Below are 27,442 nucleotides of genomic sequence, written 5' to 3' on the forward strand. Positions count from 1 at the left end.
CCTAGCGGAACTGATTCCCTCCTCTTCTGCTCCAGGCCCAGGATGAGCGGAATTACCATGTATTTTACTGTATGCTGAAAGGAATGACACCAGAACAGAAAAAGAAGCTGGGCCTTGGGAAAGCCACTGATTATAACTACCTCGCTATGGTAAGAACAGCAGAGAAAGATCTTGGGGAGAACAGCTTGGGCCTTGTGACGTGTCCTGCTTATCTTTGTATATAAGGGAGTTACAACCAGAGCTGTGAGAAATGATCCCTAATCTGAAACCATGTTGGACCCACATGGTAGCTTTGAGGTTTGTTGCAAACTTGAGACCCAGCCTAGAAGTCTATGGTAGCTCTTTGCTCCTGCAGGAGTGAGCCCCACAGCCTTAGATTAGCAGCTGAAGAAGTCCTGTCTCCTGCATGTAGGGGCTTCTCTACTTCCATTGTTCCTGAGGAGTGGGATAGTTGAGGTGCTGCTTTTAGGTATGCTCGGCCCAGACCATTTAAAGTGTATTTGGAAATGAGGGCCGAGACCTTAAATGTGACGTGATGTTCTAGCAGAAGGCAGTGGAACGAGTGGAGACCAGGGCTGATGAGCATGCTGTGATCTGTGTTCTGAGGAGGAATGCTGCTGCAGTCTGCACTAGCTGGCTATTTCTCAGGGCTGGCGCTTTCAAGCCCAAGTAGATTTCACAGCCATAACCCAAGTGGGAGGTGGCAAAGGCATGTGTAATCAAGTTATCATCAGCATGGGTAGGACAGTTGGAGATGGTGGAAGGTGATCCTTGCAACCCAGTATCAGTGAGGAGTCCAGAAGGGGAGGATTTCTGTACTGCAGTCTGTCTTGACCATTTGTGGCCATGTGTCCCAGATCAAAGGGGACCTCTGATGTGTTTTCTTCTGTCACTATCTTGCTAGGGTTTAACGTCGGTCAGCCCTTTCTCATCCATATGCTGATCTCAGCCAGACACTGGGAGAGATGGATGGCAGTGTTGTCATTGTAGGTTGCAGGTCTGTTTGGACCGTACTTTTGTAGAATACTTACAGTAGGGCCAAATCCAGAGGTCCATAGTCAGTTTTCACTCATTCATTGCTTAGAAAACGTCCATGGACTTCAGCGGAAACTTACCTGAGTGAGAACTGAGGATTTATCTCATAATATGAGATTTTTTTCAATTGACTTTAGTGGGGAGAATGTGAGGGCCCAATATACAATATGGCTACAGATTTCTGTACCTGTGTTCTAATTGCACATACGCTGCTTCCTGCATGCACTGCATACACTGTGTCACTGCCTTTCCTTCCCAGGGTAACTGCACTACCTGTGATGGCAGAGACGATAGTAAGGAGTATGCAAACATTCGCTCTGCAATGAAAGTCCTGATGTTCACTGACACAGAGAACTGGGAGATCTCAAAGCTTCTGGCAGCCATTTTGCATATGGGGAATTTGCAATATGAAGGTAAGTGGAAAATAGTTGCATATTTATTTATTTTAAATGCTGAACTATCTCGGATGCTGATACATCGTCCAGGTGCCAAAGCTGGTGAGATAAAAATACCTAGCTCTTGTCTAATACTTTTCATCTGTTGCTCTCAAAGTGCATTAAAGGAGGTCAGTAGCATTATCCCTGTTTTACAGATGGGGAAACTGAGGCACAGGGAGGGGAAGTGACTTGCCCAAGGTCACCAGCAGGTCAGTGTCAGAGCCAGGAAGAGAACCCAGATCTCCTCACTCTAGTGCCCTGCCCACTAGCCACACTGCCTAAAGACAGAGTCTCTGCCCAAAGAGCTTGCAACTGGAATTGAATTTGTACCTTGAATTTCATACATACTGAGCCCCCAAAATTGTGTTTGATGTCAGTGGTAGCAGCAAGTGTTCAGCACCTCTGAAAATCAACCTGGAGCAGAATCTATCTATCTATCTACCTACTCCACAAACATCTATGGTCCTTAATACAATGGTATCTCACCACCTTACAATGTTTAATCAGGGGTATCAAACTCATTCCATATGGCTGGCCTGATCCAATCCCCTACCATTTGGCATGGGCCACATTCAGCAGAAGTGATTCAGATAGAAATAGATTAATATAAACCATGTTGGCAATTACTTTCATTTATTGTATGCCCCTCCAGCACCTCTTAAATGCAACCATGTGGTTCTACACCTGTACACAAGGTCCTGCTGGATTGCCATGCCGGAGTCAGGACTATGGGCATGTAATTTGTAGATTGCACCAGTGTGTTGTGCTCTAACTCCTCCAGGTGGAACCTGCTAGTGCGCACTAAACGTTCCTTAATGTCCTGTTTGAAACAGGATTATATCAATGCACGCTAGCAAGGTCTACACGGGGCAGTTAGAGTGAAGCACGCTGGTGCACTCTGCAAATCACACCTCTGTTGTGAGGATGCTGGGGTTGCATAGACAAGCCCACAGATCCATGGAGAGTCGGCAGGCCAGATGAAACTGTTCGTCTGGCTGGATCCAGCCCACAGGTCGTACGTTTGACACCCCGGCCTAATGTATTGATCCTCACAACCCCCTGTGAGTCAGGGCAGTGCTGTTATCCCATTTGCCACATGGAGATCTGAGGCACAGAGAAACTAAGGGTAACACTTTCCAAAAGCACCTCAGTCTTATTTTTAGAAGTGACTTAGGAACTTAGGAGACAAAACCCTGCTGACAGTCAATGGGATTTACTTACCTAAGTGCCTAAATCACTTTTACAATGAGATTTAGGCTCCTAAATCAGTTAGGCGTTGAGAGACTGAGTGCCGCCACCACACTTAAATGCCTTTAAAATTGGGGCCTAAGTGACTTGCCCAAAGGCCAATAGGAAGTCTGTGTCAGAGCAGGGATTTTAACTAAGCCCAAGGCTAATGTGCTGACTATCAGATCATCTTACCTCTCCTTTTTAAAGGCCCTGTTGTGCCCAGCTAGCATGTGGGTGTGATGGGGGTGGTGCCTTTCCCGTACCCTGTGCCACCTTCTTAAAGGTCAGGCACTTCTGAAACGCCTCCCTACTCTTCTGAGCAGTGGGGAGGAGGTAGGATCATGGCCTTGCCTCCCTCTGCACGGCACCGTGGAATGGGACCACTAACGCTCAGGGAATGAGCCTCACCCCAGGAAGGGTGAAGGGGTGTAGCAGCAAGACCCTGCATCAGGAGCTATGTGAGGAGTTTGGCCTCCTCACCCCCGGGGATGGTGCAGCTCCTCACTGTCCCCAGCTGAGCCATACGTTACACGCTTCTGATCTAATCCATTCTTTGAGACCAAGTGTGGGTGTACGGTGAGTGGCAGTCAGAAGTGGTCAGACGCAGCACCCTGGCAGGGAGCGCTCTGTCACCTAGATGAAAAGGGACTAACCTCACAGGCAGTTTCTGCACGTCTTCTCTGTGACTGTCCCCATGCAGCACGGATGTACGATAACCTGGATGCCTGCGAGGTTGTTCGCTCTGCGTCGTTAATCACTGCAGCTTCGTTACTGGAGGTCAGTTGGTCTTCTGTCATATTACCTTGTTTGTTTCTTCCTGGGATTGCTTATTCCTTATATTATGATAGTGCCCAGAGACCCTGATCTAATCAGGACCCATTGTGTAGGGTGCTGTGCTAACAGAGGTAGAAGCAGTCTCGGCTCGTGAAGAACGTGGAGAGAGCCCAATTGCCATTTGTGATCCAGCTGCTTTACCCTCGTCTGGCAGCCTACAGTGGGTGTACACTGATTGAAACCTCTCCCTGGGGAGAACCCCAGGCATAAGGAGGTTTCCCTGGTGACATATACTTTCTGGAATGGCCCACACCTTTTGTAGCTCTGACCATTGGGCTCCTGGCCCCTAGAGAGCGATGCATAGGTTAGAGCAGCCCTGAGGTCGCTCTCATTTATATCAAGGGTTGAGCATGCCCCTGGCAAGATTGGACTACAGGGTACTGTAAAGTTACTCAGGTGTATAAGTATTTGCAGGATCAGACCTATAAACCCCAGGAAAAGTGGTTTTGTTGTGCTCTCATCACATTCCAGTTACACCTTGCACTAATGTGCCCTAGCACTTCACAGGTTAAAAGCGCTTTACAAACATGAACTAATCCATCCCTGCAAAAACCTCTGTGGCATAAATGAGTGGATGTTAGCTCCGGGCTGCGGCTGGGTAAACCAAGGCAGAAAGATTGAGTGAGTCACCCAAGGGAGTGACTGTGGAGGGAGTCAGTGTCAGAGCTGAGATTGGAGCTCCGGAGTTCTTTGCTCCCAGCCCTGCGACCAGGCCAGTAGACCACATCTTTCCAAAGAGCTGTTTGTGTTCTGAATCAATCAGCTGTACGTTGTTGTACCTTGCTCAGGTGGACCCTCAGGATGTGATGAACTGCCTTACTAGCCGCACAATAATCACGAGAGGAGAGACCGTCTCCACCCCACTCAGCATGGAGCAGGCGCTGGATGTGAGGGACGCTTTTGTCAAGGTAACACCCAATGTGCGCTCGCTCTGGCGTTTTCTTTTTAAAATGTACACCCGCCCGTTTTTGAACTGATTTAGATTCTCCATCACTAGGAAGTCACTGATCTCAATCGGGGCATCAGTTGCTAGGTGGAATTCTCTGGTCTGTTATGCAGCAAGTCAGATTAGACCTAATGGTCCAGTCTGGCCTTGCCATCTATGACTCTGTGTTAGTGCCAGTTATGGGGAGCATATAAAGAGCTGTGTCATGAGCTGAGATGGACCTATGCCAGAACCCCTGGCTTCATGAGATTTCAAATCTGGACCTGAGCCCATCTGGACTCAAACAGCATCCAAATTTAGCTCTTGGGGTCTGTCTCTGACATTGGTTGAACCAGCACCATGAGTCTGAGCTCTTCTGAACTTCAAGGAAGTGCAACAGACCCAAACCCAAGGTCAGATCCTTAGCTGGTGTAAAACAGAGTGGCTCTAGTGCCACCAGTCGTCCCCAGAGCTGAATGTTATGCTTCGGGCTTATCTGCAACAGTAAGTTAAAGAAAGACAGATAGCATAGAAATACTATGCTGTGAGTAGATCTGTGTAGCATCAGAAAGGACACAGCACCGTGGGGATTCAGGGCAATGAAGGCTTGTGTTATGATGTGAAGGAGGCATGGTGTTTGCTTCACAGCATAGCTTGTACCACACAAATAGTGCCCTGATCCTCGATGGCAAGTGCGGACCTACCCTACCCCCTAGCTCTGGGCTCAGGTACAGCAGGTCAGGTCTTTGGACTGCCTGACTGACGTGCAGTGAGGATGCCCCCAACCTGCAAAGTTCAGATCTGTCTCCATGTCCACATGGGAACTTCCTCCAGGTTTGTGGGGATTTGAATCTGAGGTTTTAGATCAGGCCCATCTCTGTGTAGTACTACCTTGGATTATGTGACACAAGGTGATGCCTGCAGTCCCAGGAATGCTGAGGCAGCGCCCATTAACTCTGGCTGGCTGCTGCTGTGCCATTTAAGGAAGCAGGATCTTACTGAGGCAGGACTTCCTTTATTTACATAGCAATGTAGCATCTCTACTGATCTGCATGCGGTAGATAGAAGTCTAGGAGGATTGTTTAGAGGTTCAGGCAGACTGTGATAAATGGATATTTCAACACCTGATCTTAAATAGAAATTGCATCTTGCAATGCAGACTAGAGATGGACTTGTAGCACATAGTTTGCACCCAGAGCCAAGCCCACCGACATCTGGATGTATTCAGATCTGGGATTTTGCACTGGGCTGTCTTTAATATAAACCTTCAAGCTGCATGTTCCTGGGCTGCAAGCTGGGCAATTGAAGCTTTAAGCCACATGTTCTGTGTTAATGACTGCCACTCTGAAGCAATCACCTTGCTGTGGAATGTGTCCTTTAGGAGAAAGTCCAGTTTGTGGGGCTTGTACTGGAGAGGGGATGTCACCACAGATAGCAGGCCAGCAGGGTGAACAACAGCCATGTGTCACCAAGCTCCATCTCTTTGATGTTTCAGGGAATCTATGGGCGGCTTTTCGTGTGGATTGTGGAGAAGATCAATGCTGCCATTTACAGGCCTCCCTCCCACGAACTACAGTGTGTCAGGAGGTCCATTGGTCTTCTCGATATCTTCGGCTTTGAGAACTTCACTGTGAACAGGTACATATCCTGAGATGCCATTGCAGAGCCCTGTCTCCAGCTGCCTGCACCTAGGACCTGCAGTTAACCCACCTTAGTGTGTACTCTCACCAGATCTCACAGGCTAAGCAGGGGTAGGCTGGATAGGAGACCTCCAAAGGTGATGTGTATGGTGCTAGGGTCTCAGCAGCTGGTGCTCTTCCTTTTGAATTACTCAGCCAGTGTCAACCTCACTGAGTGGCCTAAAGTGCTTGAGTATCCTGTAGAGGATAGGAAGTGAAGGGATGAACGGCTAGGTGGAAATCAGGGGCATATACTGAATCTAATCTGGTTTTGTCAACCTCATCTCCCCAGTTTCGAGCAGCTCTGCATCAACTTTGCAAATGAGAACCTCCAGCAGTTCTTTGTGCGCCATGTCTTCAAGCTGGAGCAGGAGGAGTACAACCTGGAGAACATTAACTGGCAGCACATAGAGTTCACAGACAACCAGGATGCCTTGGACATGATTGCCATCAAACCCTTGAATATCATATCACTCATTGACGAGGAGAGTAAGTTCCCCAAGGTATGTTTTGGGGCCAACCATTCATCCTAGCCACTCCGTCAGTTTCACCTCTGTGTGTTGTTAAACTGACTGAGTTTTACTGTGTCAAAATTATGACAAGTTTCATGCGAACCAGTTTTAGCCAATGAGCTGATATGGTGTCATCTGTGTGTTCAGTATTATCATTGTACGATTGGTCACTTCAGTTAGATGGTATTTTTTCTCTTCCCAGATTGCATGACTGCAACTTTAATAGAAAGTGGGGAAGCCATCCTATATATAGCACTATATCATATATCTATCAAGTGCATTTGTGACAGCTGCCTTCTTGGTTGACACACCAGAGACTGAACCAGAGCTAAAAGCACAGCTTCAGGGAAAGAGCTGACCCTATCTGGGGGGTGGGGGGGCAGGGGCTGTAAAAGACTTTTATTATCTGCGGATCAAGCACAGAGGAGTTTAGGTTCCATATTTGTTGCCTTTACTGGCATCTCAAGTTTTCTTTCACCATTTGTCACTGTTGCAAACAAACTCATATTTATGGTGGTGAGGGTGTACGTACAACAGACTTGTTAGGGAATGGTGTGGTCAGATTGTTTTTATTTTAAATTACTCGTCTCACGTTTTCTCCCCGTGTTTCTCTCATTGAAACAAACTCTTACCCCACTGCCCTAATGAAAAAGAAACAATGATTATTTGAGAACTATTTTAATTAGACAAGCATTGGCCTTTTTCTTTCTTATGCAGGGTACAGATACCACAATGCTGCACAAGCTGAATTCCCAGCACAAGTTAAACACCAACTACATCCCACCAAAGAATAACCATGAAACCCAGTTTGGCATTAACCACTTTGCTGGTGTTGTCTACTATGAAACCAAAGGTATCTGTTGTTGTGGGCTGGCTTTAGGGAGCTACTTGGTTAGGGTGGGGGAGAGGGACAGGGTGGGTTTCCATTGTAGAACCCTCAGCTCTGTGGATGCCGTTTGTTATGACAAGGGAGCCAGAGGCACCAAGAGGGGAGTATCCTGGAAATATTAATAATTTGCTGTCATTCCTGCCCAGTTTTTCCCATTATTTCCTTTCTGTATGTGTGGATCTGTGTTTAAAATGCCAGGCAAAGACCGATTTTGGCCACCTTCTGGGTTTAGAAGAAAAGAACTTTTGGCAATAAGGGGTAGAAATGCTGGCCAAAGTTAAGCATCGAAACACTGCAGTGAGAATGATCATTTCTCTTTCCTCCTCTCCTTCCAGGCTTTTTTACAGGGCCAGGTCTGTAGGCTGTCTGTCTACTGCCTAGCACAAGGGTGACCTGATCCCACTTGTAGGCCCTACTGCAATACAAATAAATAAAAATAAATTGGAGTGTACTTAGTGTGGCTACCCCTTACACCAAATCTGCTGGGTGCCAGCAGCGTGCCTGGTGTATCACAACTCAGAGGCAAGCACTGTAAGTGCTTCAGCAGCTAGGGCCATGTAGGCGCTAGTCCTGGTGGGTCCCAGTAACCTCTCAGACATGGCTAAGGGAAAGGGTATATTGATAGGGCTGGCAGGAAAAGGGAAGGTTGCAGATAGCCTAGGTACAGAGGCTAAAACAATCACAGTTCAAGATCAGCAACAGCAGTAAATGTGTGGGTCCATGGGGCAATCCACTTGCAGGTCAGGGCTCTGCAGGTGTAGTACCTGGGGTCCCCTCTCCTGTCCAGTCTCTATTCCAGCAAACAAGAGCTCGCAGGTTTTCAGGCCAGGCTCAATTAGTGTCTCTCACTCGGGGCACCACTGTACTGACTCTCTGTCCGGCTGTTGCTGCTTCCCCATAAGTCCCACTCAGACCTGCATCCAGCTCTGATGTGTGGCCCTCACAGCCTGTTCCACACACGCCGCTGTGCACAGCTCCTGGGGCTTCTCTCCAGCTCCCCGCTGCCATTCAGCTCCCACTCACAAACAGAGCTCAGCCACCTTCTGGTTCAGCACCTTTCCCCATACCAGGCATGGGGAAAAGGAAAGCACAGGGGGCTGATGGGAGTCACAGGAGGCTTCAGTTGCTTGCCAAAAATTTAAAGTATTTTTTTCAAGAACCAAAATCCTTAAAAGTCACTTTTTCCTTCTGACCATACCTGAGGTCGGGTTTGATGGCCAGGAGTTCCAAAGTTTTTACTAAAGCGTTTCAGAGTCAGCCCATTTGTACAGTGGGTGTATGGACTGAGTAGCACTAGCGTATACAGCTGTAAGTGTGCTTCTTCACTGACCACTTTGGGCTGTGTGATGGGGTCAGGACTCATCACCGCTGGTGCCTCCCGCTGGTTGCTCCAGGAATTAGCTCCTGTCAGCTGTGGAGCACCCTCGGCGCGTGGTGGCTCGCCCGTTGTCTGCTCTGTTGCCTTGAGACCCGGGTTGCTCCCCGCTCGGTGGCATCCTCTTCGGGACACTGCCCTCCAGCTGTGTCCGCTATTCCAGTCTCACCCCCTTCCGGGGGTGGGGGGCACGGCAGTTAACAGCAGTCTTTCGGCTTGCACCTGCCTCAGTGGCCAACCACAACCCCAAAGTCTAGCCCCTTACTTCAGGAGCATCTTGCAGTCTGTCTTGGCCCCACTCCCCTGTGGTCAGGTGCAATGTAAGGGGGGGACCCAGGCCAACTCGCTACTCTGGGTCCTGACCCAGGGACCCTCTAGTGGCAGCCTCCCTCTGCCCTCCTTCTCTCCCATCTTGTCTGACTATGTTCCCTGGGCCACTTCCCCTTTGGCCCTGTGCACCTTCTCGACCCTTTTTAGCAGGACCCGCAGCCTGGCAGGTAACTGGGCCTCTGCTCCCCCAAGCCTGCCCAGCACTGCTCTGTCCAAGGTGCTACCTCCCTCACCTCAGGAGCCAGTCCTCTCTTGCTAGCCAGGGAGAGACTGCCCTCTCCTCTGCTAGGCAGCCTTTATATAGGACCCAGCCCAGCCCTGATTGGCTCTCCACAGGCCCTTGCTGATTGGCTGCTGGTCTGTGCAGCATCTCTGGCCTGTTCTAGCTCTTTTTCTCATGGAGTGGGGCAGCCGCCCCACTACAGGCTGGATTTTCAAAATGTGCTGTGTGATGCAGGGCTTTTGTGCTCTATTGTTTGTTCATACGAATGACATGGTTACACACCTGAGCCCAATTTGCCCATTAATGCCAACGCAAGTGGCTGAGGCATATGGAAATTCAGTCATTTGCACGTGGAGGTAAATGCCCTGGGCATACAAAGGATGTGTTGTTAACCCAAGTTAGCTAACCTGTTAACCCACATGTGTTAAAATAGCAGTGAAGACACAGCAACTCTGCTCTGAACGCAGGTTATAGCTGAGACTGGGGTTGAATTTGAGCTGCTAACCTGAGTTAAATGCCAGGTTGCCATGTCTTTGCTGCTATTTTAACGCTGGTTAAATGTCTTGAGTGAAGAACACACCTTTTTTTGCAGTGTAGACGTGCCCGAAGTTATACATGCACAAGGAGCCTCAAGTCTCTTCAACTCAGCTTCACACCACGTCTGCCCTTCCTCCTCTCCCTCTTCTCCCCTGATCTGTCCCCCTCACCTCTCTCCTTTCCAATGTCTTTCCATTTAGCTGATCCCTTCCTATCTAACCCCATCCAAAAACACAGTTATGGCACAAACATAGTTTGCCACCATCACATCATTCACTGTCTACTCCTCTGTGTGTGCCTAGCACAATGGGACCGCATCCGTGGCTGGTCCCTAAGCACCACCATAATTGTGATTATAATTAATAATAATAACAAAGGGAAGCTGAGGGTCAATTTTTCATTGGCACTTCATGATCCTTAAGGGCCCGATCCAAAGCTTGTTGAAGGCAAGAGAAAGACTCTCATTGACAGAACAAGGAGCAATGGTCTCAAGTTGCAGTGAGGGAGGTCCAGGTTGGATATTAGGAAACACTATTTCACTAGGCAGGTGGTGAAGCACTGGAATGGGTTACCTAAGGAGGTGGTGGAATCTCCATCCTTACAGGTTTTTAAGGCCCAGCTTGACAAAGCCCTGGCTGGGATGATTTAGTTGGTGTTGGTCCTGCTTTGAGCAGGGGGTTGGACTAGATGACTTCCTGAGGTCCCTTCCAACCCAAATCTTCTATGATTCTGTGGCTCCAACAGGTTTTGGATCAAGCCGTAAGTGTCTGCAATACGATCAGGCTGCAAAGTGACTGAACAGCTGGCTGCAGGACATATTTTAGCTCATGTTTCACTCTGCCATCTAATGCACATGTTTCTCCTTTGTTCCTGTAGGGTTTTTGGAGAAAAACAGGGACACGCTTCATGGAGACATCATTCAGCTGGTCCATTCCTCGAAAAACAAATTTATCAAGCAAATCTTCCAAGCAGACGTGGCTATGGTAACACGCCTAGGAAGATACTTAATTGTCCGGTCTCATGTAGTTGGGATTCCTGGGTGGAGAGGGAAAATTTGCAAGGAAACCTACAGAAGTGATACTATGTCTTGCATACTCCAAACCTGTTTTTGTAATGGATTAACGTAGTATTAGCATGGGATCCTAGACACAATCACCCTAGTAGTCACAGCTCAGCAGGACTGTTCAAAAAATTTTGTTATCTAGCTCATCTCCTAGATAATGAAGTGATTGGCATGATAGATATTAATTATTTTTATTATTTTATTTCATTCTACAAATATGAAAGATCTATAGGTAGCTAATGCTGCATAGCAGACCAGATATCCAAAAAACAAAACCAAATCTTTGCTCTGAACGTTAGTCTTAGGCCACAGACAGGTCCAGAACAGTTACCATCCAGAGCAGCAATGAAATGACACCATCACTAGATATTAAGCCAAGGAAGCACTGAGGGCAGGACTGGGGGAGGGGCTGGCAAGAAGTGAGGGTCTCCAAACAATGGAAGCGGAGAGATAAGTCACCGTATCTGCTTTTCTTAAAGGTGAACTATAAAGCTTACATCCCCAGAACACTGCCTATGGAGAGAATATAATGTATTGCCTCTAGACAAACCACAGTGCTAATGGGTTGGTTGTTAAGGTTGTGAGGAGAAGCACTGAAGAGTTGGAACTTCCTAATGTGAAGGCTGCAGACACAACCTTAACTCCTGTGAATATGCGTCATTACGACATGGGTTTTACTTATGGGATCATAGACTATGTCTCAAACAATACTATGTGAGAGACATTTTTTTCTTGAGCAAGATGAGCATCTACAATCCCCAGAGACTTTTCTGGGAGCTCAACAACCCTGTGTCCCAAAGTAAAAGAAAAACAGTTTTTCATGATTATTATTGGCTTTTGATATGTAAAATGTCATTAGATGTCATTGGACGTCTTGTCATTGGATGTCTACATGTATATTCCCTGTGGGCAAATCCTGCAATCCAAAGCTGCAGGACAGCAGAAGATTTAGGGATAACATTTTCAACAGCTACTAAGGACCAGATTTAGGTGCCAGACGATGCAGATAGGCGCCTAGTGGGGATTTTCAACAGCACCTAGGTGCCTAACATGCATTGGTTTCAATGAGTTTTAGGTGCTTAGGCCCTTCTGAAAATCCCGCTAGGTGCCTAGCTGCATCTTTAGACACCTAAACAGATTAGATGCCTAATTCCAGTTGATCTCTATGGGAATTAGGTGCTTAAGAAGTTTAGGCACTTTTAAAGAGCTCACTGTAAGTGCCTAGGTCACTTTGAAAATGGGACTGAGGCTCCTAAGTCATCTAGGCAGTTCTGAAAGATTTGTCCTTAGCATGATAGGTCTACTCTCACTGAAATCAACAACAAAGCTCCTATTTGACTTCAGGGGAGCAACATCAAGAATATAGGCCCCGATTCAGTTAGGTGCTGAAGTAAATGTCTAACTTTCAGCACACGAGTAGCCCTACTGACCTCGATGAGACGACTCGTGTACTTAAAGCAACACACATGCTTAAGTACCTTGCCGTGTTTTCTTATTTTTGTTCATTCTTTTTTTATCATCCTCAAAAGCTTGGCAGTTAACCTTGGAAATGATTCTTGCTTGTGTAGGGCGTGGGGAGGCAGTATAAATTTAAACTTTCGTAATCCACAGGATCAATAAAACAGATCCTTTCGGGCTTGCACGGCTGTTCAGACTTCTTCAGTGACATCTTTAGCCAGCTATCGTCCCCTGAATTCTAGCCCGCGCTCTTCAGCAAATTCTAAACAAAATACTGGCGATCCATTTCAGCAGAATTGAGCTGTGTACGCAAGCTTGGTATTGTCTCAAATGTAAGAATAGAGAACTTTTAGAGCATCAAGTGACTTTCTTGAAAATAACCCCTTCTTGGATAGTTTTAGCTTTCTGTGGTGGTCCTCTGAATCTGTCCCTGGTATCAGTCTCTGCTTCCTGCTATTTTAATGATCACTGCTCTTGGGTTTTTTGGAGTAAGGGTATGTCTGCACTGCAAATTAAGGTGTAATGGTAGCACAGGTTGGCAGACCTCCACTAGCTTTAATATGGCCAGCGGGAGCAAAAATAAAGTAGACATGGGATATGGGCTTCAGTGGAGGCTAGCTGCTCAAATAGAAGCCTAACAGATACCCTAGGTATGTACTCAGGGGGCTAGTCTGGGCCAAGGTTCTCTGCTATTGTTACCCATGCTAATGAGATCAAAGCTAACACAGGTATGCCCAGCTGAGCTACAATTACACCTTAATTTGTGATGTAGACATACTCTATGAGATTTGAAAACACCTGTCCGATATGGGACTGGAGGAGGAGAAATTGTTGCATTACAGCCAGAGATGACCCCTGCCTGCTGATAGATGGGGGGCATTGTGAGGGCAGCAGGCCTCAGCAGTGTTACTGAACATGCTCGGTCTGTGTGAGCATGCTCAGTACAAGCCAAACAGCGAATCTGGGGTGGCACGACCCCACATGCTCCCCCTGATTGCAGTCCACCTAAAGTGGCCTTACATAACATAGTTTGGGAAGAAGCCTCCAATACCCAAATCCAGCTTTTGGCCTTAAAAATATCATGCAACAAAACTGCAAAGAGATTAATTTTTTAATGGTTTGAACTGCTTTTGGTGTTTTCTTTCAGTAACCGTAAGCTTTTGCAATGCAGCAGAGTTGTGTACAAATGATAAAGGCATGGCTGATTTGGGCTGGGATTTCCTTCTTGTTCCCTCTGGTGCTGAGAGTTGGTGAGACAATCTCTGGATGTACCTTCCAGAAGAGACTCATATAGGAGTTGCCATAACCGATAAAGCCACTGGTCAATCAAATCTAGCATTCTGTATCCAGCAGTGACCAATTTTTGATGCTTTAGAGGGAGCTAGATAACTTATGTACTTAACCAAATGTATCTAACCAATAGTACAAAGCGGCTCGCAGATGGAAACCATGACGCTGCCTGGAGGCATGACATTTGATCAGCCTAGTCTCAGTGAACAGGGAACTTTGGATGCTGCAAACTGAGTATTGCTATAACACAGTGCAATTTTAGGCCCTAATCCACCAGGTGTTAATGCATGTGAGTAGCTTTAGACCCAGTTGTGTTAAGTTATTCACGTGTGTGTTTGCAGAATTGGGGCCTTTCTTTGTACAGTGTCTCTCATACAGCTCAGTCCTGCAAGGCATTGGATTCACTTGGAGTTGAGGACGTGGAGTACCTCCCAGGATGGGGGTCTGCACCAAAGCACTTATACTCATAGGTCTGGTCTACACTACACAGTTCGGTCAACATGAGGCAGCTTACTTCGACCTAAGTATGTCAGTGTACGCTCTACAGCCTTGTCCCATCGACGTAAGTGCGCTACTACATTGACATCATAATTCCACCTCAGTGGCGTAGCTAGGATAGGAAAACTGGGTGGGCCCCGGCTTTCAGGTGGGCAGCAATGCCAGGGGGGCCACCTGCCCCCCGCAGAGGGGGATTATGGTTTTGTGGGATGCTGGGCCAGGACAAATGGGGATCCCTTCCCCCTGCAATCCGCCCCCCTGCTCCTCCCCATCTCCTTGCCCCATCTCCCAGCCCGGCGTTCCTGCCAGGGAACTGTTCCCAGAGTGGGAGCTTGCCCCATTTGATGCTCCTGCCAAGGAGTAGGGTCAGGGCGCAATTTGGGTGGGCCTGGATGCTAAGTGGGTGGGCCATGGCCCACCCTGGCCCGCTCATGGCTATGCTCCTGCTCCACCCCCATGAAAGGTATAGGGCTTATATCGGTGTAGTTAGAGCAATGCAGAGTTGGTGTAGACACTACGTTGCTTACCTCAGCTGTTGGGTTTCTTAACAAGGAAACTGGCCTGTTAGAGCCCGACTGCCCCTGGCTCCTCGCTCAGAGAGCTGAGATGCCCGGGAGACTGTCCCCTGCTCCTGGCGGGGAACGGAGAGGAGAGAGCCTGGGGGGCAGCTGGGCTCCCAGCAGGCTGCTGCATGGAGCTGAGAGCCCTGGCTCTCAGCCTCCCACACTGCCCCTCTTCCATCAGTGGAAGCGCTCCTGGTGAAGACGCGAACCTCCCGCAGAAGGAAGGTAGTGTGGCCATCTGCTGCAGTGGCTGTAAGTCAGCCTAATATAGATGGACTTAAGTCTGTAGTGTAGACATGCCCTTAGACTTTAAGGCCAGAAGAGACCATCGTGATTATCTAATCGCACCTCCTGCACACTGCAGGCCACAGAACCTCACCCACCCACTCCTGTAATAGACCCACAACCTCTAGCTGAGTTACTGAAGGCCTCAAATCATGATTTAAAGACTTCAAGTTACAGAGACTCCATCATTTACACTAGTTTAAACCAGAAAGTTACCCGTGCCCCACACTGCAGAGCAAGGCAAAAAACAAAAAACAAAAAAAAACCCCGGGGTCTCTGCCAATCTGACACAGGGGAAAATTCCTTCCCGACCCCAGCTATGATGATCAGTTAGACCCTGAGCATGTTGGCAAGACCCACCAGCCAGACACCTGGGAAAGAATTCTCTGTAGTGACTCATTGCCTTCCCCATCTAGTGTCCCATCCCTGGCCTTTGGACATATTTGCTGCTAGCAGTCGCAGATTGGCTATATGCCAATGTAGGCAATCTCATCATACCATCCCCTCCATAAATGTATCACGCTCAGTCTTGAAGCCAGTTAGATTTCACTTGACAGTGTTTGGTAGTACGGTTGCAGAGAGAAAGCTTATAGCAAAGGGAGATGGAAGTTAAAAAATAGAGCAGGCTGGAGAAAAAATCATCTAAAGTTTTTGCGATATTTTGTTTCTGATTTTTTTGAGGAGGGGCTCAAACTTTAATTTATATGGAAATTTTCTGACCAACTGGCACTAAAAGTGGGGGAAGAAGGGAGAGAGTTAGGGAAACTTCATTAGGTTTTTTGTCAGCATTTTGTTTTTGTGGACATTTCCCAGCCAGCTCTGTATTAAACATTCTGGCTGAAGGAGAGCAGATGTGTTTCTTAGCGGGGTTTGAAAAGGGATGGAGAATAAATGATTCGGAGAGAGGCAGGAAGGTTGTTCCAAGTGGCAGGAGCTGCGGGACGAATACCCTTTCACCAACAGTAGTGAGAAAGCTGTGAGGAGGCCAGTGCTTAGATAAGTGGAAGGAGAGAGGATAGAAATAGACACAGTCCCGAGAATTATCGCATTGTTCTGTGAGGCGTGAGTGGTGCCGAATCACAAGGACTGACCGAAAACTCAGAACTCCCCTCTTAGTTATTCCTTCTTTTCATTTTTTTTCTATTCTGTCTCTCTTTTTTGCCTTTGCTTCTTGTAGTTTCTCTGTGGCTATGCATCCAGTACTTTTGGCCAGTCACCAGCACCCACTCCAAAGGTAAAATAAATACAAAAGTTCCTCTTTGAACATTCACTTCTCTTTGATAAATACTGTGCTCCTTCTGGTTCACTCCTACCCCTGTGTTGTTTGTGATGGACCTGTTACAGCTGTCCATCTTGTTCACAGAATCTGCTTAGGATGTGTTCAGTAGATAGAGGAATATGAGCCCTTGTGTGTAGGTTAGACTCCCACATTAGAGTGGGAGGTTAGTGCAGAGCTCTAACCCAGGAAAGCTGAGGTTCTGCAGAGGACCCAGAGATGATAGAAATCCAGTTTGGATAAAGTCATAACCAGCCCACACTCTTGGTCTTTAAACCAAAATCTTTTTTGAGGTTTGAATAATTATGGTTAACTTTCATTGAACTCGCTAGGCTAGATCTTTGGCTGGCCTAAATCAGTGTAGCTTTGTTGACTTCAGTGGAACTACATTGATTTGCGCCAACTGAAGATCTGGGCCAGTTCCATTTTCACACAGCTCAGGCCTTCTGAGTTTCATTTGGGAGAAGAGGGGGGCTGTTTGATTGTATTGGTGGCTCAGTTGGAAGTACCGCTATTCTCACGAGCGGGCTTGTTCTAAGGATTGCTCAAACTGACCCCAGAGGATCAAATACCGTAAGTATTAAACTTTTGGGTGCTTATCCAAACTGGAGCTCTTAACCTTTCAGAGGTCCTTCCGAATTAACCTTTAGCCTTCGCTCTCGTTCTGATAGCTTTCCAAACCTTTCCTGCTTCTTGTTTGGCTATAGTGTAGCATATAGTATAATAGATAATAACATTTGTGGTGCTAGAATTGTGGTTGTGTCAGCATTTCCACGACAATCCTCTGATATCAGGAGGGTTATATTAGAGATGGGCCTGACTTGCAAACTTCAGATCCAGATGTGGGTCTGAATTTTAACCTCTCCCAACTCTGCAACATTCCAGGGTGGCTGAATTTGGAATTCCAGTGAGGAGGCTTATAAACAGAGGCCTTGATTTTAAAAAAAAGAAAAAAATTCACATCCAAATTTTGAAATCAAATCTTCTTCCTTTCTGCTCTCCACGTTCTAGTGCATGTGGGTTGTAGAGTGTCATTTGGGCCCATCTCTAGTTTTAGAACTTCGCTACACACCAAACAATCCCTTGTAGGCTGAAACGTGATGGGTTCTAAACACAGGAGAGAATTCATGTGGAAAATGTTTTAGAAATGCAACTGCCCAGTTTGAGTTTGAGGAAAACAATGGGACAAACAGGTTTTACCAACTTCCTCCATTTTTCTGCTCTCTTCTGGCTCAGAATAACTTGATCTTTTAAAAATAATGAATTAAAATAGTAATTGTTAAGCACTGAGTCAAGCGGTGGAATGGTCATGTGGGAGCATATTTTTAATCTGTGCTGATTTTGATGATCTGTATAACAGAGATCCTAGGGCAACAATAATACTTAGCACTATTAAGTAGCATTTCAGCATTCTTCAATCTCAAAGCATTTTCAAAGATTGTAAGCTGTTTGGGGCAGTGACCATCTTTTAATTTGATGTCTGTACAGTACCTAGTATAACGGGCCCCTGATCCTTGATTGGAACCCCGAAGGACATCTCACAATTTTTTTAATAATAAAGAAGGGTACGTATCACCGACCCCAAATTTTCCCCAAATTTCAAATGGGGAAACTGAGGTACCAAGAAGCAATAGTGAATTATTGAATTCTAGTGAATACAGAACTCAACACTGAGTTGGGTGACCTGAGTTCTATTCTGGACTCTGGCACTGACCTGTGTGTAACCTTGAATGAATCACTTTGCCGCCCTGTGACTCGGTTTCCCCTTCCACCCTTTCTCAGTTTGGTCGTTTGGATTGTAAGCTCTTCGTGGCAGGGTCTGTCTCTTACCTCACCTAGCCCAATGTGCTATGTTAGTACAAATTGTAATAGTAAGCAGTGAAATGACTTGCCCAACACACAAGAGCTCAATGGCTGAGCTGGGAACAGAACTCTGCTCTCGGCCCTCTGTCCTGTGGACCTCATTGATTCACTCACTCACTACTTACAGAGATGTATGTATGTAGCAAAATATACAGTAAGACAGCGGTTTTCAACCTGGGGGTCCGTGGACTATGTCTAAGATTTCCAAAGGGGTCTGCACCTCCCCTTGACATTTTTAGGGGGTCCTCAAATGAAAAAAGGTTGAAAACCCCTGCTGTAAGACAATGGTACAGAATCGCTATGATCCCTCAGTGACATCCCTGTCTTCTTGCATCCTGAAAACCTGGATCCTTCACAAGCTTCAGGAAGCAGGCAAAGTAGTTTTTTTTTTTTTCTGTCATAAGCTCAAGATGCTGCTCAGTTACCTCAGCTGCTCAGAGCCATGTAGGTGCTTCCCTATTTAGTGAACTCCTTCCATTCCTGAAATAGACAAATCCTTTCTTAAGGGGAAGATTCCCTAGTCTGGAACCTCAACCTGCCACGTGTCTTGTGTTGCTGAGGATGTGTGTGCGTCTCTGCCTTCCCTTCCATTAACGCCGGTGTTCTGCGAGTGCAGATCCTCTTCCTCTTTGAAGAATGTCACTGTTGCCGTGAGGCATTCAGTGCCTGCCCCTGCCTTCCTTGCACACCCCGAACTCCAAGGGAAGTCAGTAAGAGTGAAGCTACTGAAGGACTGTCAGGTTGCACCCGCACCCTATGGCTTGGCATTCATTCACAATGTGCCTCCTTTCACTTGGAGCTTCGGTGACATGGGCCTGGTGTCAGCTTAGGACCGGTGCATGTCTTGAATGCTGCAAAGGCAAAAAGCACTGTGTCTGCCAGAGGAGTGGGCTAGTAACAGTCCTAGCTGGTGCTAAGGAATGATGCCCAGGTGCTCCAGCCTTGACCATGGAGAGACGCAGGCAGACAGTACTGGGCGAAAGCCTGTGTTATGTCCCGCCAGAGGGGTCAGTGCTGATTTGTATCCCGAGTGCTGTTACTGAGTACGGCAGCCTGCAGTTTTCTGGCTGTAGAACCCAGGTTGATCTGAGCTGCTGTAAGAAAGTGCCTCCAAAGCGTGTATGAACACTGTGAAGAACACATGCCTTCCCGCATCTCTCTTCTGTACCCGTATTTCTCAGATGATATACATCATCTGAGTCCCTTTGGTTTTTTTTCAAAGTGGAGAAGTTATTTACTTTAGGCCAGCTTAGTTTGACACCCAAATCAAACTTCTGTCTTGGTTGGCCATTAGGGAGGCCTTCTAGCCTACTGCTGAGGTACAATACTTATGGCATTGTCCAGAAGCCCCAGTTCCGATTGGGGCACATATAGTGCTGGGTGCTGTACAAATACAACTAAAAAGATAGTCCCTACCCCAGAGATTTTTACAGGCTAAAACTGCAAAAGCTAGGAAGTATATTACAATGAGAGAAGCTATGTGAATGCTGGTCTTTCTCCAAGGGATACCTTCTGACCCATGGAATTTTGCTGCTTTTGGAGCAAAGGAATTTCTTTCTCCCAGGTGACACTGACACTGTCACGGCCTTAACCAGTCTTTCTGGAAGGTTCTTCTACTCCTCTTTTTGACCCCTAAGTTGGAATAAAAGAAAAGGGCCTGATTCTCCTCTCCCTGACACTGGTGTATATAGGAATAACACCATTGAATTGAGTGGAATCACACCAGCATGAGAGGAAAGTCTGGTCCAAAGCTTTGCTTGAGGTTTGGTTGTATAATTTAATTTCTTGCCCGGATCCTTGTCCCTAGTGTTTGTCACGGCGTTTTTCAGAGTGATCTGTGTACAGAGGTGAGATGCAACGTGTTGTGTGTGCTAATGGGGATCCTGCAGCCGTTGAGCACGCTATTCTGATTGGTCAAGTCATGGACTACATAAGCCCTGCCTGTATATAGAGCAGTGGTTCTCAACCTATTTACCGTTGTGGGCCACATCCAATACTACCTGAATGGCCCTGAGGATGTCACATGGGCTGCAGCTCTGTGCTGATTGGGCCTCAAGCGGCCCGTGGGCCGCAGGTTGAGAATCACTGATATAGCGGCTGGAGTGTTTGGAACCTAAGTTGCTTTCTGGCAGCTTCTGTTAGAACCATCTCCTCAGTCATTCACTGGAAGAGGCACTGAGGCCTGGAGGTGAAACCTGCTCCGTGCCCCTCCACAGGCGTGAGGAGAGGTGGATGTTTAGGAGAAGCTGGGCAGCAATCTAGAGAGGCAGGATCGCCCCCTCCCCAGCAGCAAGCAGTTCCCATGTTCCCCATTTTAGGAGGCCTCGGAAGGCTTCTGATGACCTCTCCGCCCCAGCATGGCCGAACAAGGCCTCCTGGTCAGGCCCAGATTGTTCTGCTGGGAAAGGGGCACGTTCACTTCCAAAATGGGAATTTGCTAAGTCTGGTTTCTGCCTCTGTGTCTGCTTCTAACCCTTCCAGCAGCCAGCCTGTGGTGCTGCACTGGAGGTGGCTACTTACACTGTGGTGCTGTTGATCTAAAGCAGCCCCATCCCATTGCCCTCCTGCTATCCGAGCAGTATTATCGCTGACACAACCTGTCCTCTTCAAACCAGAGTCTGCTAACAGGGTATTTATCACCAACTCCACAGCACTCGCAGGGGTCCGGGTCTGTGTCTGTTGATATAAATTGCACATGTTAGCAATGTATCCCTGTGTGAAGGTTTGCTGGGATAGCTAACGGCTGCGGCACTAAACTCTCCTGTTCTGGCATTGCTGGGTTTTTCTGGTGTGTGCATGAGCTGAGTTTGAACTGTTCACTTTCCCCTTTGGAATTCTATTATGACTTTCTGTTTTGTTGTTTGGGCTTCATCGTACAATGAACTTTGGCCAGAGCTGTGCAAAATTCCTGAGAGTTTTCCAGCTGGGTAAAAGTCTTCAGTGTTGATGTCCTCCAACAAGGTGCTAATTGTACGGTTAGCGCAGTGCCCAGAGACTTTGATGATGGGCACTTTTAGCAACTGGGAAAAATACATAAAATTTGGCAAATATTGCCAATGATAGTGGGGCCACTTTTTGTCTGCATCCCCTGCTCATCAGCCAGTAAAGAACACAAGGCCTTTAGAAAAGGCCTGGCAAAATCCTTTCTTTGTGGACCTTCCACCTACTCCTCTGGAATCCTCCCAGGACTGATTATCTAGTGGGATTGTCCATGTCCCATGGAGTTACAGTCTGATGCCCAACTCATCCGAGTCTCTGGTGTTACCTACATCCTCCATAAGCTTTCTTTAAACATCTAGATAGCTTTTGATGGATAGTTGAACCCCATAGATCTGAATAGGACAAGGGACACACGACTTATTACTCTGCTTTATCAGTGTAATTGATGCACATTGTAGGATGTAACCCAAGCACGGATAATAGAGATTTCTTGATAAAAAGGACTCAGATAAACTAAATTCTGCTGCACTTTCCTGGGGCTTAATCTTACAAGGCTTTCAAGGCCTGCTCTGTTCATAGTTTTCACCAGCTAGGGAGAAGTGGCTGGCAGATCGAAATGTAATGTACGCTTAGCCGGAGCGCTAAAGCTTGAATGGATTTTTTAAAACCTACCCAGAAAATAGCAATTGAATGGATATCCACAAAATCACCCTAACTCACCCCAGATTAAGTTCTCCCCCCATCAATCCAGTTAATATCCTCTTCCAAACACAGAGAAGATGCTCCTAACATGAATCCACGCAATGGAAGCTGGGGAATAAATACCCCTGCCAGCATCCCCTGAAAGTCAACAAATCCAAGTTCAAGACTCTTCAGTGAAAATGCCCTGGTGCTATTTAAGGGCTTGATTGTCCTCCTATGGGCCTGAAAATCCAACAGTCAGTAAAGATAATTGGAGGCTTGCATGATACTATTGGCAAATTACAATACCCCTGGCATTGGGTCAGCTGTGCTACCCGGTGCATCAGATAGGGCAAGACCACTTCCTATCTATGTTCCCAGACTCAAGGTCCACATAGCCCACACAGAGTGTAGGGCTGAGACACCTCACTCCCCATTGTGGTCCAAGTCTCTATTCACAGATTTTATAGATGGATAGGTTTTAAGGCCAGGAGGGACCATTAGATCTAATCTGACTTCCTGTATAACACCTTAACGATGCAACAAGCCAGTGCAGAGCATCAAGCAGGTCCATGAGAAATAAAAATTGTGGCCTTTTCTTTACTGTGAAGCTCCTGGGTTCCTCTGCCCGGAGGTAATTCCAGCACACTCAGGGATTTCCTCTAGTCCTCACGAGGCAAGCATTATGTAAGGCATCTTTGGCTGACTGCATGGTCTCATGCCACATGCACTGTCTGGAACAGGGAGATGGAAATATGCACTATTGGGCCAGATCCTCCACTTGTGTAAATAGAGTTGTGCTGACTTCCACCAGCTGAGGAGCTGGCCCAACTCGTAGCAAACTATGAACCTGAAATCCTCATGGGCAAAATCCTCCATGTAGTTTACAGAAACAGATGATATTTCAGCTCTCCCCTTTGCTTCCTCAGCCAGTAAGTCTGAACGCCATCCCTGCACCACATTTGACACACACACCCCACCCCTGTTCCAGCTAGAGAGGAGGTTTCTGGTGACTTGGCTAGAGGGGAAAAGCTCTGTTATCCTTTCATTTCCTGAGTCAGATTTGTTATGGTTCCACTCTCTTCCAGGGAGCAGAGACAAGGAAGCGCTCGCCGACACTCAGCAGCCAGTTCAAGCGATCTCTCGAGCTGTTGATGAGAACCCTCAGCGGGTGCCAGCCCTTCTTCATCCGCTGCATCAAACCTAATGAATATAAGAAGCCCATGGTAAGCACTGGTTCTTCCTCATCGTGTGGTGTGTTTTGAGTGTCCTGATAGAGGCAGGTTTCAGAGTATCAGCCGTGTTAGTCTGTATCCGCAAAAAGAAAAGGAGGACTTGTGGCACCTTAGAGACTAACAAATTTATTTGAGCATAAGCTTTCATGAGCTACAGCTCACGTCATTGGATGCATTCAGTGGAAAATACAGTGGGGAGATTTATATACACAGAGAACATGAAACAATGGGTGTTATCATACACACTGTAACAAGAGCGATCCGGTAAGGTGAGCTATTACCAGCAGGAGAGCGGGGGGGGGGGGGGAACCTTTTGTAGTGATAATCAAGGTGCATCATTTCCAGCAGCTGACAAGAACTTCTGAGGAACAGTGTGTGTGTGGGGGGAGGGGGGGCGGAAATAAACATGCGGAAATAGTTTTACTTTGTGTAATGACCCATCCCTGTGATGGTGTCCCCTGAATAGATATGTGGACACAGTTGGCAATGGGCTTTGTTGCAAGGATAGGTTCCTGGGTTAGTGGTTCTGTTGTGTGGTTGCTAGTGAGTATTCGCTTCAGGTTGGAGGGCTGTCTGTAAGCAAGAACTGGCCTGTCTCCCAAGATCTGTGAGAGTGATGGGTCGTCTTTCAGGATAGGTTGTAGATCCCTGATGATGAGTTGGAGAGGTTTTAGTGATGGCTAGTGGTGTTCTGTTATTTTCTTTGTTGGGCCTGTCCTGTAGTAGGTAACTTCTGGGTACTCTTCTGAGTCTCTCAATCTGTTTCTTCACTTCAGCAGGTTGGTATTGTAGTTGTAAGAACGCTTGATAGAGACCTTGTAGGTGTTTGTCTCTGTTTGAGGGGACACCATCATAGGGCCTAATCACATCAGCCACACTATTAGAGGCTCATTCACCTGCACATCTACCTATGTGATATATGCCATCATGTGCCAGCAATGCCGCTCTGCCATGTACATCGGCCAAACTGGACAGTCTCTACGTAAAAGAATAAATAGACCCAAATCAGACGTCAAGAATTATAACATTCAAAAACCAGTCAGAGAACACTTCAATCTCTCCGGTCACTCGATTACAGACCTAAAAGTGGCAATTCTTCAACAAAAAAACTTCAAAAACAGACTCCAATGAGAGACTGCTGAATTAGAATTAATTTGCAAACTGGATACAATTAACTTAGACTTGAATAAACACTGGGAGTGGATATGTCATTACACAAAGTAAAACTATTTTCCCATGTTTATTTCCGCTCCCTCCTCCCCCACTGTTCCTCAGAAGTTCTTGTCAACTGCTGTAAATGGCCCACCTTGATTATCACTATAAAAGGTTCCCCCCCCCCCCCGACCCCGCTCTCCTGCTAGTAATAGCTCACCTTACATGATCATTCTTGTTACAGTGTGTATGGTAACACCCATTGTTTCATGTTCTCTGTGTATATAAATCTCCCCACTGTATTTTCCCCTGAATGCATCCGATGAAGTGAGCTGTCTCATGAAAGCTTATGCTCAAATAAATTTGTTAGTCTCTAAGGTGCCACAAGTACTCCTTTTCTTCTTATAGAGGCAGCGTTTACATGTGGACACAATACAGTAAAGCCCTAGACCCATTGAAGTTGATGTTAAAACTCCCATCGAGGTCCATCTGTCCGTCTAGAAACCTGAACTGCACTCCTTACTCATGCCTGCAACCCCACTGATGTCAATTGAAGAAGGGTTTGCAGGATAGGGTCCTTTCTTTGTAAAGCATCTTCTACAAATTGTCCCCCAAAATGTTTTACAAAGTGAGGACCTCATCCCGGCACCCTTAGAGACCCCTGCTGGAGCCTCTTCCCTTTATGAAAAGCCCTATAGATTTCCATAGAGAATGGTGGTCTTATAGAATGTTTGAATGAAGCTGTAGAATTCAGGAGCAGGGTTGCAATTCTCCGTTCAGTTCTATGGGAGGGTTTAAAAATTCTGCAGAAATCATCTCCTTCTGTAGATTTTTAGAGTAGCAGCCGTGTTAGTCTATATTTGCAAAAAGAAAAGGAGTACTTGTGGCACCTTAGAGACTAACAAATTTATTTGAGCATGAGCTTTCGTGAGCTACAGCTCACTTCATCGGATGCATCCAATGAAGTGAGCTGTAGCTCACGAAAGCTCATGCTCAAATAAATTTTTTAGTCTCTAATAAATTTGTTAGTCTCTAAGGTGCCACAAGTACTCCTTTTTCTTTTTTTGTAGGTTTTTAGGTTGATTTTCAATAGAACCTTCATAGTTTCACCCGTGTTAGAGCAAAATCTAAGAAGATTCTATAGAAATTAAATAGGATTCTAAAGCAATCAACCTAATAACCTACAGAAGGAGATCATTTCTATAGACATTTATCATGTGAGTCAGGCTTGCTGGATTGTGTCCATAAATACAGTTAAAAGAACAGATGTTAGAGATATTGAGAGGCACAGGTGAGAGGTTAGCAATGTTTTCAGCTGCGACTTCCAAGAAGATGCAGAGATGAGCTAGAGAGGCCTGTTCCAGTTTTAATGTTTTCAATCTAATGAACATATAACATCCCATTAATCCATCTCCTTTGGCAGGCAGTTAGAAGTCCATTTTCACCAAGCCGATTGACCTAGCAGCTGAAAGTCAAAGGAAATAATTACTTAGCCATTGAAAATTACTAATACATAGTAAAACAATAATCTGTTTGTTTGGGTTTGTTATGCCTATTTAAAATTCATTAGTACTTTGGGGACAAATTGCAGTTACCAGATGAAAGGGAAGAGAACACTTATACATATCCCCCAATAAAGTAAACTCTTTAGGGTCTCATCCTGCATTCTTTGCACACTCATAGTTCCCACCTAAGTCCCTAGGAGTTTTGGGTGTGCAAGGACCATGAAGCATTGAGCTCCTCATGCTGTGTGCTGAGCATCCCCAATTCCACACTTTGCAGGGTTGGACCCTAACTTTACTAAAAATCTCTATTGGTCACTAATCATTACTTATAATACTTGAAAAGAGGTTCTCTTACTTATTCCTAGTTTCATTTGCTGTGTGTTATGGTTTGTCTGTGACTGGTGTCTTTGTAAGTTATGTATACACTGGGCAAAATTATGCTGTCTATTACATCTCTGTCCAGATTTAGTAGCTGTGGGCAGAATTTAACTCTGAATGTTACCAGGGTAAAATGGCACAGAAATTCTAAAATCATAAACATCAGTTTGGTAATTTTATCTATATATTTGCAGTGAACACATGTGTGGAACTGTTGTTTGGCAAAACAAATACGGTCAGACAAATATTTTGATGGCTTTCTATGAGCAGTTTGTTCTGTCCCGGTGTGAGTTTAGTGGGAGAGACCGAAATTTTAAAATATATATAAGTGCACTTAATTGCATGTTAACCTCAAAACATAATTCTAGTGTTTGTTTAACAGCAGAAAGGAGCCCAAATCAAAACCATCTGATTCCAGAACTTGGAGTGTGTTGAAAATCACAACCTGGATCCAGATGCAAGTTTAGCAAATTGTTCCAAAATCCCAGTTTTGAACTCCCCTGAGTTTAGAATGATCTTAACCGCTCTGTAAGGACCAGTTCTTGCAGCCCCCAAATCAGTCGTCCCTACTCACATCAGTAGCCACAGGGGTGTCAGTGAAACTATTCATGAGCATGCGGATTGCAAGATTAATCCAAAAGAGACATACAAATTGGACAGTTAATGCTAAGCTCTGTGCTGCAGCTTTGTAAGATGTATAATGTGGTTTTATACTAAAATGGGAATGTTTATTTTTTGAATGAGTTTAAAAATACAGAACCGAAAAACAGATCATGGAACCTAGGGCTGTGCAGAAAGGTTGTGAAAGAAAAACATTTTCTGTGAGTTAATTTTCTGTCCCAGGATATAAAGGAAAGTGTGCTGATAATGATAGGAAATGGGATAGCAGGAAGTGAAAGGCCAGCGGAAAGCCCTGGTCATTTGTTATTTTACATCAGGGGTCAGCAACCTTTCAGAAGTGGTGTGCCGAGTCTTCATTTATTCACTCTAATTTAAAGTTTGCGTGCCAGTCATACATTTTAACGTTTTTAGAAGGTCTCTTTCCAGAAGTCTATAATATATAACTAAACTATTGTTGTCTGTAAAGTAAATAAGGTTTTTAAAATGTTTAAGAAGCTTCATTTAAAATTAAATTTAAAATGCAGAGCCCCCCTGACCGGTGGCCAGGACCTGGGCAGTATGAGTGCCACTGAAAATCAGCTTGCCTGCCGCCTTTGGCACGCATGCCATAGGTTGCCTACCCCTGTTT

At 46.1% G+C, this 27,442-nt stretch overlaps 1 protein-coding gene across 5 annotated transcripts in view; it reads left to right on the top strand.

Moving 5' to 3' along the window:
• The window catches only part of MYO7A (myosin VIIA), a 186,193-nt gene that overhangs the window by 101,055 nt on the left and 57,696 nt on the right, over positions 1 to 27,442 (top strand). For 3 of the 5 annotated variants that reach the window (XM_043504070.1, XM_043504067.1, XM_043504068.1), the window contains 10 exons: positions 36 to 149; positions 1,295 to 1,448; positions 3,403 to 3,479; positions 4,325 to 4,444; positions 5,957 to 6,099; positions 6,433 to 6,643; positions 7,370 to 7,505; positions 10,883 to 10,989; positions 16,341 to 16,397; positions 23,012 to 23,149. In XM_043504070.1, the coding sequence (XP_043360005.1) occupies positions 36 to 149; positions 1,295 to 1,448; positions 3,403 to 3,479; positions 4,325 to 4,444; positions 5,957 to 6,099; positions 6,433 to 6,643; positions 7,370 to 7,505; positions 10,883 to 10,989; positions 16,341 to 16,397; positions 23,012 to 23,149 (1,257 nt within the window). The remainder of the gene's footprint in view (positions 1 to 35; positions 150 to 1,294; positions 1,449 to 3,402; positions 3,480 to 4,324; positions 4,445 to 5,956; positions 6,100 to 6,432; positions 6,644 to 7,369; positions 7,506 to 10,882; positions 10,990 to 16,340; positions 16,398 to 23,011; positions 23,150 to 27,442) is intronic. The other 2 variants (XM_038377727.2, XM_043504069.1) reach the window with 1 other exon arrangement.

Source organism: Dermochelys coriacea, chromosome 1 (assembly GCF_009764565.3).
Source record: "Dermochelys coriacea isolate rDerCor1 chromosome 1, rDerCor1.pri.v4, whole genome shotgun sequence".
NCBI lineage: Eukaryota > Metazoa > Chordata > Testudines > Dermochelyidae > Dermochelys > Dermochelys coriacea.